This window comes from Doryrhamphus excisus, linkage group LG17 (assembly GCF_037039965.1).
Source record: "Doryrhamphus excisus strain RoL-2023G ecotype Guam linkage group LG17, RoL_Dexc_Guam_v1.1, whole genome shotgun sequence".
NCBI classification, from domain to species: domain Eukaryota; kingdom Metazoa; phylum Chordata; class Actinopteri; order Syngnathiformes; family Syngnathidae; genus Doryrhamphus; species Doryrhamphus excisus.
The window spans coordinates 4,951,347-4,965,499 of record NC_136373.1 but is presented as its reverse complement, the minus strand read 5'-3'; the positions used below and the strand labels follow the sequence as shown (position 1 = coordinate 4,965,499).

Below are 14,153 nucleotides of genomic sequence, written 5' to 3'. Positions count from 1 at the left end.
CCCTCGACGGAAAAAGTTTGGACACCCGTGATGTCGCCTATTTCTGGCTTCCGACAGTTGCAGTTTCTAACCTCATTTCCCTGAAAACAGCACCAGCATCATTTGTTATTAAGTGAACCCGTCCTCGGCCATGCTAATTGAAAAGATGCAAAGGAGCACACAGTCTGCATGATTAGAAATGTAGCGTACACACACATACACACACACACACACACACACACACACACACACTTGGCTGAAGCTAAGTATGCTGTCAGCAGAGATTACGCCACAAGTGCAAAGCATGCGTGAAATGTGCGGCAGACGCCTGAGGCGGCCGAGCGAAAGACGCGACCGGACAGCAAGTGAGAGAGAAATGAAGAGAGAGAGATGATAAAGCACGAGAGCGATAAAGAGAGAGAGAGAAATGTAGCTTGACCTTTGACCTTGTGCACCTGTCTGCAGCTTCCATCATGTCAAATCTCGTCATGACACCAATTTGTTGCTAAATCATCACAGACCGTATCCTGTTGTTGTAATTCAACTGTATTGTGATTGTAGTCAACAATAATAATGGATTGGATTTCATGTGGGCGGCACGGCGGTCGAGTGGTTAAGCGCGCAGACCTCACAGCTAGGAGACCAGGGTTCAATTCCACCCTATTCATTGTCATGGAGCTATGTGAATAAAAATTAAAAACAATTACTTCCTAACACTCACAAATACGAGTGGAACTGAAGGAGAAGAGCAGTAAGAAGACGGAGCATGAAGGCATGCATTGCTCTTTGTGGATCGTAAAAAAATAAGTTTGGACAAATGTGTTTTTTGTATAGCACTTTTGTGGGGTTGCTAACGAGTGGTTAGCACGCAGACCTCACAGCTAGGAGACCCGAGTTCAATCCCACCCTCGGCCATCTCTGTGTAGCGTTTCCATGTTCTCCCCATGTATGCGTGGGTTTTCTCCGGGTACTCCGGTTTCCTCCCACATTCTAAAAACATGCTAGGTTAATTGGTGACTCCAAATTGTCCATAGGTATGAATGTGAGTGTGAATGGTTGTTTGTCTATATGTGCCCTGTGATTGGCTGGCCACCAGTCCAGGGTGTACCCCGCCTCTCGCCCAAAGACAGCTGGATTTCATGTTGTGTTTTTCAAGGCAGCCGCAGCGCTTCGCAATTAAGGTGAACCCATCATTATGTGGTAAACTACATCCGTAGCCTCAGCTGCAGAAATTCGTGCCGACAGCCTCTCTAAATGCAAACACCACCAAACATTCATTCATATTCATACACCATTGTAAGCAAAAATGGACAGTTCTGGATGACCTGTTATGTTGTATACATGCCTTACAAGTGGCCTGCAAGCTAACAAGGTAAGAAATGACATCATGTATTGATTTAATGTAAGCCTTAAACACACAACGCCATCTTGGCCAATCTATGAAACAGACATGGTTTTAATGTGCGCTGTAAATTTACCGTGACAGTCTTGATGCGTCCGCTGCCTCGGGTGCAGGTCCAACCCGAGCGGTTGAAGAGGAGGCTGCAGACCTCGCCGTCCATGCAGGGTGTCATCTCACACCACTGACGACTCCGCACGATTCGAGCTGAGAGAATGTAAGAATATAGCAGTGAGAGACAGCATCTCTGACCTCTGACCTCCCACAAACTCATAGCGGTTAACACAGTGTTGTTATAATGTTGTATTCGTGTGTTAAAGGGGACCTATTATGCTCATTTTTCGGCCCTTTGTATTGAGTTGTGGACTCCTATAGAGCAGCTACACACAATAACCAGCACAGAAAGCTTTCTAGTTCTTCCAGAATCTGCACCTATTCAACTGTCTTTCTTTGGATTCCGTGCTTCCTGCAAAAATTGTGTGTTTTTAACTGTATTTAACGGTATTCCACCTATGGGCCGCCTCCAGGCACGCCCACTCCGCTGTGGTTGGTAATAGGACTTGCTGCTAGCTGCGAACCCATTATAGTAGTAGTAGTAGTTCATTCATTCATTTTCTACCGCTTACCCTCACGAGGGTTGCAGGGGGTGCTGGAGCCTATCCCAGCTGTCTTCGGGTGAGAGGCGGGGTACACCCTGGACCGGTGGCCAGCCAATCACAGGGCACATATAGACAAACAACCATTCACACTCACATTCATATTCAATTTGGCGTCGCCAATTAACCTAGCATGTTTTTGGAATGTGGGAGGAAACCGGAGTACCCGGAGAAAACCCACGCATGCACAGGGATAAACATGCAAACTCCACACAGAGATGGCCGAGGGTGGAATTGACCCCTCGTCTCCTAGCTGTGAGGTCTGCGCGCTAACCACTCGTCCGCTGTGCCGCCCCATTATAGTAGTTGATAAACGGTATTAGAGTTGAAAATAAACGCTGATTCAGATCCCAAATCAGATCTGGACAGTCTGACGTTTCTCAAGAAAAGAGGTTACTCCAAGACTTCTCTCAATGGCAAGTAGCTTTAGCATTTTAGCATTAGGTTTTCTTCAGCATCGGCAACGTCACATTTTTGCGGGACTACCAGTGTTTAAAAAACTATTAGCAACCCCGTAACAACGAGTTTGACGCAGTGGTGAGTTGTGCCGCCCTAACTAGAACAAATACCAGAAAAGTCCCAAAAGTCAAAGAAAAAGCAAAAAGGTGTTAATGGTTAGCAGCAATTTCTGATCATACATTGTTGACATTTGTCATCTGGAAAACTATTTACATTCGTTAGTAATTTTTTTGTTAAAGATAACTTTTTTTTTTTACAAACAGTTCCCATGTGTGTCATGGCAAAAGTAGCAGATTAGAAAAAAAGCCGTAATGGAAAGACGGAATTCCAGCTATCAGTCCGCCGCAGATGTCGAGTTTGGCTATCATCTCTCCAGCGACTGTCTGTGTATGACATTGAATTAGCATCCACCTGTGGTTCACCACGATAAGCGGTAATTATTCTTTACACAGTGTGCTAAAGCAACACGCTAAAGGTTATCGGCTCTCAAAGGACCTGGTCAGGGCCAATACTACTGCCATCATACCTGTCACTAACACTGCTAGCTCCTGGCTATTGGCAGGATGTTACTAATGTTACTAATCTACAACTTTATTTACCTCTGCGTGCACAAGTTTCTGCGGAGTTGTTGTTGTGAAACTCATGCATGTCACACGGTTTGTTGAACATAATTTCATTATTCTAAGAGGTTGCACAAAATAATTTGATCTGAAACTATATATTTTTATTACGTATGTTGACTGAACTAATATGTTTTAACTAATAGTTAGCCAAGTTAGCCAAGTTAGCCAAGTTAGCCGAGGGTGGTAACTATTGTCAAATAAATTATATTATACTTACTCAAACTCGGGCTGCACGACGGCCGCGCAGGCCTGACAGCTAGCAAACCCGAGTTCAATTCCACCCTCGGCCATCTCTGTGTGGAGTTTGCATGTTCTCCCCGTGCATGCGTGGGTTTTCTCCAGGTACTCCGGTTTCCTCCCACATTCCAAAAACATGCTAGGTTACTATAAAAATTTTGAATAATTCAGTCACAGGGCTGTACGGTGGATGAGTGGTTTGCACTCAGGCCTCACAGCTAAGAGACCCGAGTTCAATTCCACCCTTGGCCATCTATGTGTGGATTCTGTGGGACTCCGGTTTCCTCCCGGAGTTTGAAGTTTGTTGTTTTCATTAATTGAGTAATACTTGGGGTTAGCGTGACGGCCTCACAGCTAGGAGACCTGAGTTCAATTCCACCCTCGGCCATCTCTGTGTGGAGTTTGCATGTTCTCCCCGTGCGTGCGTGGGTTTTCTCCGGGTACTCCGGTTTCCTCCCACATTCCAAAAACATGCTAGGTTAATTGGCGACTCCAAATTATCCATAGGTATGAATGTGAGTGTGAATGGTTGTTTGTCTATATGTGCCCTGCGATTGGCTGGCCACCAGTCCAGGGTGTACCCCGCCTCTCGCCGGAAGACAGCTGGGATAGGCTCCAGCATCCCCGCAACCCTTGTGATGATAAGCAGTAGAAAATGAATGAATGAATTACTCAAACTCAACTATTTTGAGTAGATTTTACTAATTTTACTAAATCAAATTAAACCAATTTTAAATGTATTTAAATAAGCTAAATGGGACCTATTATACTCATTTTCCGGCCTTTTCTTTGGATTCTGTGGTTTCGGGAACCATGATTTATAGATATTGCTATGTTTTGCTTTATTTACAGTATGTTACCATCTGCTCGCTAATTTGATTTTGGGCACATAATTTGTTGCTCATATTGCCCCCGTAATAGAAGAAGAATAAATCCATCAAAAGACGGGTCATCTCATCAAACTTTTCTTAACAGGATGTAAATGTGCACGAAACATTTTCGCAGAGCAAAAAAACTCAGTGACCTTCCTTCTCTCTGACTTCTATACTCCACTGTGACTTCTCATTTTCACACATCAGAGCGCAAATTTAGTCAGTGGCACATGCAGTTTAGTATAGAAAAAAAACTCAGTGTGCAGGTTATACGCTAAGTAAAAAAAAAAAAATGGCTGAGTTGGCAAAGCAACAGAGTGCTGACTAACAATGGAGTACTCGTGACTCACTGCCACTGAGTGGCGGAGGTCAGATTAAATAAATGTGTCTTCAAGCGGCTGCCGCTGTGCGTTGACCTTGTTACTTCCACCGTGCCAAAGCGAGACATTTGATCCAGGTTGGAAGCTGTGAAACACTGGACAAGTTTAGTGGTGCTGTTATAGGAACAAACAAATGGGAAAGGGAGGTAGAGAAAGAAAGATGGCTCTCACATTTCGGCCAACATTTTTAGGACGGTACATCTTTTTCAATGGACAAGACTATAAACATTTGGGATAATTTAGTTACAGGGCTGCACGGTGGACTAGTGGTTAGTGTGCAGGCCTCACAGCTAGGAGACCTGAGTTTGATTCCACCATCGGTCATGTCTGTGTGGAGTTTGCATGTTCTCCCCGTGCATGCGTGGGTTTTCTCCGGGTACTCCGGTTTCCTCCCACATTCCAAAAACATGCTAGGTTAATTGGCGACTCCAAATTGTCCATAGGTATGAATGTGAGTGTGAATGGTTGTTTGTCTATATGTGCCCTGTGATTGGCTGGCCACCAGTCCAGGGTGTACCCCGCCTCTCACCCGAAGACCGCTGGGATAGGCTCCAGAACCCCCCGCAACCTTTGTGAGGATAAGCGGTAGAAATTAATGAATTACAGGGTTGCACGGCGGTTGAGTGGTTAGCGTGCAGGCCTCACAGTGAGGAGACCTGAGTTCAATTCCACTCTCGGCCATCTCTGTGTGGAGTTTGTGGGAATCTGGCTTCCTCCCACATTCCAAAAACATGCTAGGTTAATTGGCGACTCCAAATTGTCCATAGGTATGAATGTGAGTGTGAATGGTTGTTTGTCTATATGTGCCCTGTGATTGGCTGGCTGGCCACCAGTCCAGGGTGTACCCTGCCTGTTGCCTGAGGGCATCTGGGATAGGCTCCAGCACCACCGTGACGCTCGTGAGGATAAGCGGTTGAAAATTAATGAATGAATTTAGTTACAGGGTTGCACGGCGAACGAGTGGTTAGCACACAGGCTTCACAGCTAGGAGACCCGAGTTCGATTCCACCCTGGGCCATCTCTGTGTGGAGTTTCTGGGACTCTGGTTTCCTCCCACATTCCAAAAACATGCTAGGTTTATTGGCGACTCCAAATTGTCCATAGGTATGAATGTGAGTGTGAATGGTTGTTTGTCTATATGTGCCCTGTGATTGGCTGGCCACCAGTCCAGGGTGTACCCCGCCTCTCGCTCGAAGATAGCTGGGATAGGCTCCAGCACCCCCTGCGACCCTTGTGAGGACAAGCGGTAGAAAATGAATGAATGAATGAATTTAGTTACAGTCAAGCAAGGTGGTGGCATGAGTGCTGCTAGTATTGGTGTAGCTGCGGTTCATTCATTTTTCAAGTTCAAGCAAAGTTTCATTTCTATATTATTGTACTTGAGAAGATACTCTGTCTTTGTTGATACTTTGTTTGATAACCCAAATTAATTTTCTTACTCTGTTTGAGAAATTACAAGAAACAAAAAGTAATATAGTCACATCATATTTTGGATGAATTATAAATACAACAGATGAGCACCAACAGGAACATAAAAGCAGCATTCAAGCAAGAAGAACCTCTTGTATCTCGCACCGTTGGGCTTAAGTAGTCTTGTGCATGTGCCGTTAAACGTGAACAGAATGTTAACGCAGATTAAATGTATTAGTCAACTTCTCTTACATTAAACCATCAGCTGTTGCTACAAAACAGTTCCCAAGGTGATACTTTCAGGAAGTAAGACTTCCTGTTCATTACAGCATCCCAGAGTAGACGTGACCTCTTCCTAGATGAGGAACGCTGAGGAACACTCCTACTGTTTCTTTAATAAGAAGACCTGTGAAAAAATACAGGTGGAATATTTATAAATGATTTAAAATTGGGTTTGGAATAAGAAATTAGCAGTGGGGCAAAATGGCGGCCGAGTCGGTCTTACCGCCATGATCGTTATTGCTTACCCAATTAAATAGCTGTCAGTGCCTCTCCCCATTAGGCTCATTTTTTGGGCCTTTGTATTGTTTTTGTTGTGGACTCCTACAGAGCAGCGACACACAATAACCAGCACAGAAAGCTTTCTAGTTCTTCCAGAATCTGCACCTATTCAGCTCTTTGGATTCCGTGCTTCCTGCGAAAACGGTGTGTTTTAAACCAAGCTGTGCGGACCGCATGCGGCGCCCAGGCTATTAGAAGTCGTGAGTCATGACATGTCGTTGTGATGCCGCCGTAAAGCCCTGTCTGTCAACCTTCCTGTCAGATACCGACTGATTGTTCCGACAGGCCGGCCGGTATTAAACCTTATCGAGCTCGCCTTGCGCTGTGCAATAAGGGGGGCTTTATTTAGATGCTAGACGGTATTATTAAACGGTGATTTAACACAGCACTGAAGACCATCAAAGAGAATGAATAGAGAATGAAACTCTGATATAAGGAATGTATTGGACTACGGACTAAACTGAAAATGTCAGAACTGGTCTCAGTCAAAGCTTTTCGTTCCATTTTACACACTAGGCATCAAAAACTGATCTTTTTTCATTCATTAATTTTCTACCGCTTATCCTCATGAGGGCTGCAGGGGGTGCTGGAGCCTATCCCAGCTGTCTTTGTACACCCTGGACTGGTGGCCAGCCAATCACAGGGCACATATAGACAAACAACCATTCACACTCACATTCATACCTATGGACAATTTGGAGGCGCTAATTAAACTAGCATGTTTTCGGAATGTGGGAGGAAACCGAAGTACCCGGAGAAAACCCAAGCATGTACGGGGAAACTCCACACAGAGATGGCCGAGGGTGGAATTGAACTCAGGTTTCCTAGCTGTGAGGCCTGCACACTAACCCCAAGTATTACTCGATTAATGAAAACAACAAACTTCAAACTCCAGGAGGAAACCGGAGTTCCACAAACTCCACACAGAGATGGCCGAGGGTGGAATTTAACTCAGGTTTCCTAGCTGTGAGGCCTGCACACTAACCCCAAGTATTACTCGATTAATGAAAACAACAAACTTCAAACTCCAGGAGGAAACCGGAGTTCCACAAACTCCACACATAGATGGCCGAGGGTGGAATTGAACTCGCTGTGAGGCCTGTGCGCTAACCACTCATCCGCTGTGCAGCCCTGTGACTGAATTATTCAAAATTTGGAGTCGCTAATTAAACGAGCATGTTTTCGGAATGTGGGAGGAAACCGAAGTACCCGGAGAAAACCCACGCATGTACGGGGAGAACATGCAAACTCCACATAGTAGAGATGGCCGAGTGTGGAATTGAACTCAGGTTTCCTAGGTGTGAGGCATGTGTGCAAACCACTCGCCCACTGTGCAGCCTAAAGAGCGTTTAATTACTCGATATTTTTTGGTCATTGAGTGTACAATGTTGATAAATATTGTCCAAATTGTCAATGTATCCGTTTCTTGTATTGATATGATCCGGCGGAGTGTGAGCTACAACAGGGATTTTAATCGGAACTGCGACTGATTCAGGGTGAGCCCAGTCTGATGTTGACAGTTGACAGGTTGGGGTTCCAAGCACAAAAAACAGGTTTACTATCAATCTTGAGTTGTTCATCTACCGAACCGTTTCAGTTTTAAGAGTCCGCAGTGCACTGCGATGACATCAGCCACTCATTCGTACAATAATCTCGGAAATTCAGTCTGTTGTTTTACGCTCCAAAACAGAGCAGAAATGTTTCATCAACATACCGTCGACACAGGCCGGCCTTGCCCGTGTGGTTCCGGCAATCTGACCTCTCCGGCAGGCGCAGCGGGCTGTCTGCCTGGCAATAGTCCGTCTGGGAAAGCTGCTGTCCCTGTTGAGCATCACAATCTCGCAGGTTCCCACTGCCAACTGGCCTGTGAAAACAAACACAAAAGCACAAAGTTCATTAGCATAATGATGAGCCTGTAATGGCCACATTGCAGAGTGCTGATGAAAAGCCAACTGTGGCGTCTTGTCGAATGGAAACAAGTGGAAAAAAAAGGGCTCCAGAAACACATTTTGAAGACCTCTTCAGCATCAGTGTATGGATACTACTATATGTGTAATGCGTACATATATGTATACGTACATATGCGTTTTTTTTCTGGTTATTTATTCATTCATCCATTTTCTACCACTTATCCTCACAAGGGTCGCGGTGCTGGAGCCTATCCCAGCTGTCTTCGGGCAAGAGGCGGGGTACATTCTGGACTGGTGGCCAGCCAATCACAGGGCACATATAGACAAACAACCATTCACACTCACATTCATACCTATGGACAATTTGGAATGTGGGAGGAAACCGGAGTACCCGGAGAAAACCCACGCATGCACGGGGGAGAACATGCAAACTCCACACAGAGATGGCCGAGGGTGGAATTGATCCCCGGACTCCTAGCTGTGAGGTCTGCGCGCTAACCACTCGAACACCATGCAGCCTTGACATTCATTCATTCATTCATTTTCTACCGCTTTTCCTCACTGGAGCCTATCCCAGCTGTCTTCGGGCAAGAGGCGGGGTACATTCTGGACTGGTGGCCAGCCAATCACAGGGCACATATAGACAAACAACCATTCACACTCACATTCATACCTATGGACAATTTGGAGTCGTAAATTAACCTAGCATGTTTTTGGAATGTGGGGGGAAACCGGAGTAATTATTATTATTATTATTATTCATTCATTTTCTACCGTTTTTCCTCAAAAAAGGAAAGGACTGGTCGCCAGCCAATCACAGGGCACATATAGACAAACAACCATTCACACTCACATTCATACATATAGACAATTTGGAGTCGCCAATTAACCTAGCATGTTTTTGGAATGTGGGAGGAAACCGGAGTACCCGGAGAAAACCCACGCATGCACGGGGAGAACATGCAAACTCCACACAGAGATGGCCGAGGTTGGAATTGAACTCGGGTCTCCTAGCTGCGAGGCCTGCGTGCTAACCACTCCAGCGCCGTGCAGGTGCAGGTTATTTATGGCTCATTCAAAAAATGTTCTGTATGAATGTTCCGTGTCCCTCCTATCTGAACCTGTGGTTACATGACAAAGCTGCCACAATGGTGAAAGCGTTGTCTACACACCGACAGTGCACTGACACTTTCCGTCTCCCAAACGTGACAGCGGGAGGGGAGGCGGCAGCCGAGAGTCATTTCGTGTAATTACATGTTTATTCATAGAACGCCATGCCCATTAGCGACTAATCGTTCTCTTCAACGCACCGGCATGACTACATAAAAAGACAATTAAATGTCTTCCCTCTGGTTTTCACCACTCATTCCATTGACAGAACAAATGCTGCCTCCATGTTTTAATGCTTACTGAATTAAAACACAACAGAAAAACATTGCTTATGTCTGTTAAATAGATCCTCCACTATTTTAGCTATGGGTTAGGTTTTTCTTTGGCTTTCTAATTCCTAAATTATATGTATATTATTTTATGCAGGCACTGTTCAGGGCGGACTTCATAATTTTATGCCAGGCACCTTGCAGAGCAGCTAAGGGTCCTTCTTAGGACCAATGACACATCCAGGTAGCTACTGTTAAAATCGGCATAAAGTATATATTTATGTTTGCCTGTGTTGAAGATTAAAAGATACCACACAATATATTGAACATTATATCAATAAGCCAGGATGAAAATATGAACTGCTTTAATAAGGCCCTTTGTATTGAGTTATGGAAAAAAGCTTTCTAGATCTTCCTGAATCTGCACCTATTCCCTTGGATTTGTGATTCCCGCCAAAATGGTCAGTTTTGGTTGATTATTTTGAATTGTCACTTAAAGGGGACCTATTATGCTTTGTTGTATGGAGTTGTGGACTCCTATAGAGCAGCCACACACAATAACCCGCACTGTAAACTTTCTACATCTTCCAGAATCTGCACCTATTCCAGCTGTATTTCCTTGGATTTGTGATTCCCGCCAAAACTCTCTTTTTTAATTGATTATTTTGAAGTGTCACATAAAGGGGACCTATTATGCTTTGTATGAAGATATGGACTCCTATAGCGCAGCCACACACAATAACCCGCACTGCAAACTTTCTAGATCTTTCAGAATCTGCACCTATTCCAGCTGTATTTCCTTGGATTTGTGATTCCCGCCAAAACGGTCTGTTTTAGTTGATTATTTTGAAGGGTCACTTAAAGGGGACTTATTATGCTTTGTATGGAGTTGTGGATTCCTATAGAGCAGCCACACACAATAACCCGCACTGTAAACTTTCTACATCTTCCAGAATCTGCACCTATTCCAAATGTATTCCCTTGGATTTGTGATTCCCGCCAAAATTATCTGTTTTAATTGATTATTTTCAAGTGTCACTTAAAGAGGACCTATTATGCTTGGTATGGAGTTGTGGACTCCTATAGAGCAGCCACACACAATAACCTGTATTCCAGCTGTATTTCCTTGAATTTGTGATTCCCGCCAAAATGGTCTGTTTTAATTGATTAGCTTGAAGTGTCACTTAAAGGGGACCTATTATGCTTTGTATGAGGTTGTGGACTCCTACAGAGCAGCCACGCACAATAACGCGCAGTGTACTGTTGAGATCTTCCAGAATCTGCACCTATTCCAGCTGTATTTCTTTGGATTTTGTGTGTTCTGCAAAAACCGTGTTCTGTTTTAATTTATTCCCATTTTAATTTATTCCCATTCCCCAATTTATTCACTCCCAAGTGATTAGGTGGACTTCCGATGTTGATAAAAGGTATAGAGTTAATAATAAACAATGATTTATCTTTTAAAATGTCCGATTTAAAAATCCAGCCGTCTCTACTTCCTTTTCGGAAGTAGAATGAGTGTGACAAAATGCTAATTAATAAGAAATCAGGAAGGGAGCAAACACTACCTGCTTGCTTATAAGGGTGCCTGTAACTTCATGTAAAGGGTTGAATATTGAGGTTATTATCTCCGGAAGGGTGGTCGTGATTACATGATCTTAACTGCCATTGGCTTTAACTGCACAGTGAGGTTTAATGTCGTTCAAAAATATATAACATAAAATAAATAACATGGTTTTATGTTTTCATCTGATACATTTCAGCCATTTATACAAATAAACAATCAGGAGCAGTATCTCTCTCTCGCTCTATCTATGGAAATGTGTTGTATTTAATATTCTACTCACTCACTATACACCATCATCACAACCACTCAGCCCACCCGGTGATCTTTTTTTTTTTTTTTTTTTTCGGAAGGCGAGCCCTTTATACATGGTGCGTGCCGAGTAGGGCGGAGGTGATGTGAGATATCACTGCTGTCTGTTTCTCTACTGAACACATGAACGGGCCCGAAGGCACAGACTGCTACAGCAAGGCCAGGAGGATGGCGGAGGGAGGGGATTGGAGTGGGTTGCAAAAGTGCCCTCTTTGCCACCGCCTCCACTCCAGCAATACAAACGCATGTGATTCATGTGAAAGGAAGGGTTTGGCATCTTCGATCATTCAATAGCAAAAATGCACTTGGGATGTCAGCTCGGCTTCACATGACAAAATGTGCACATTTCCGAATTTCTGATTCACATCACTTAGCATCTAAAAGGACGAACGGCCCATAAAACATACCTCAAAATCTTTTGGTTCCTGCTTTTTACGGTATTACGCTAGTAGTTAGAACAGAGTGTGGAAAAGCTGTTTGCGTGGCTGAATAGATTTTTTCCCTCCGTTTGGTACGGTCGTGACCAGACTTGTTATTGAAAATCAGGACTGATTTCAGCACAAAATGTTTTACTGCTTTCCTAATGCTTATTTTTTTAAATCTGGATTGATTTAGAGCCGTTTTAGTTTAAAATAGGTGGCGGTTTATGGTCTGCTGTCTGCTAATTTGGAATATGGATGATCTAAATTAGATAGTTATGTGTACTAAAATGCATTGACTGATGATTTAATGCTCAAATACGACAATCATGGTTTTTTTTGCATTTTGCAGGTAAAAGATATTTTTTGGAAAAAGTATGAGGGCAGCAAATCTTTTCAGGGGTGTCCCGGGGGCCATTTGCGGCACATGGCTGATGGCTTTTAATCAGTCCTTGTCACATTCTAATAATAGAATTGAATAAGAAAACTAACAAAAACCAAAAAAGTTGCAAAATATTACAACAAAGTCATAAAATTAATTAAAAATATAAAATAATATTAATGTTAAGTAATTATTCATTCATTCATTTTCTACCACTTATATTCACGAGGGTCGCGGGTATGCTGGAGCCTATCCCAGCTGTCTTTGGGCGAGAGGCGGGGTACACCCTGGACTGGTCGCCAGCCGGAGAACGTGCAAACTCCACACAGAAATGTCCAAGGGTGGAATCGAACTTGGGTCTTCTTGCTGTGAGACCCGCGGGCTAACCACTCACCGTGCAGCCAATTGTATTATTATTCATTCATTTTCTACCTAGGGTTGCGGGGGGTGCTGGAGCCTATACCAGCTGTCTTCGGGCGAGAGGCGGGGTACACCCTGGACAGGTCGCCAGCCAACCAATCACAGGGCACATATAGACAAACAACCATTCACACTCACATTCATACCTATGGACAATTTGGAGTCGCCAATTAACCTAGCATGTTTTTGGAATGTGGGATGAAACCGGAGTACCCGGAGAAAACCCACGCATGCACGGGGAGAACATGCAAACTCCACACAGAGATGGCAGAGTGTGGAATCGAACTTGGGTCTCCTAGCTGTGAGGCCTGTGTGCTAACCACTCGACCACCGTGTAGCCTTTATGATAATGTTCATTCATTCATTTTCTACCGCTTATCCTCACGAGGGTCGCGGACATGCTGGAGCCTATCCCAGCTATCTTTGGCCGAGAGGCGGGGTACACCCTGGACTGGTGGCCAGCCAATCACAGGGCACATATAGACAAACAACCATTCACACTCACATTCATACCTATGGACAATTTGGAGTCGCCAATTAACCTAGCATGTTTTTGGAATGTGGGAGGAAACCGGAGTACCCGGAGAAAACCCACGCATGCACGGGGAGAACATGCAAACTCCGCACAGAGATGGCCGAGGGTGGAATCGAACCCTGGTCTCCCAACTGTGAGGTCTGCGCGCTAACCAATTGTAATATTATGAGGAAAAAAATGGAACTTTGAATTGATTTTAAAGTCGGAATGTTAGTATGTAATGTAATGCTGTTTTAGTGGCTCACCATATTTTTCTGCTGTATAAATGCTTATTTTTCAAACTCAGCATTGCTTTATGTGCTGCATGTTGCTACAAATGAGAAAATATGAGTCGATTCAGAAGTACAGAGACTCATGACCTTATCACCGCATCACAAGACCAAACCAGTGCAAAGTAGCAGCACACACACACACACACACACACACACACAGGGGTTCAAACACACGGCTGAGGGCAAAGATGTGTCTGAGCGCTACATATCAGCACTGTCATCAGAATGCGGGGCGGATCGGCAAAGCCGTGCAGCACAAATACATAATAATACATAATATCTGCGTCTGAAATAAGCTGCGGGAGCTCATGGTCACACACAATTTTTGCACTGATTCAATATGCAGCATGGAGGACAAGTGGCCATGATGAGGTTATTAAAGCA

At 44.2% G+C, this 14,153-nt stretch overlaps 1 protein-coding gene across 1 annotated transcript in view; it reads right to left on the bottom strand.

Annotated features, from left to right (window-relative positions):
* tafa5l (TAFA chemokine like family member 5, like) overlaps window positions 1–14,153 on the bottom strand; it is a 42,047-nt gene that overhangs the window by 14,881 nt on the left and 13,013 nt on the right. The window contains exons 2-3 of the mRNA XM_058085613.2: window positions 8,291–8,440; window positions 1,458–1,585 (exon numbers count right to left, since the gene is read on the bottom strand). Coding sequence (XP_057941596.1) covers window positions 1,458–1,585; window positions 8,291–8,440 — 278 coding nt within the window. The remainder of the gene's footprint in view (window positions 1–1,457; window positions 1,586–8,290; window positions 8,441–14,153) is intronic.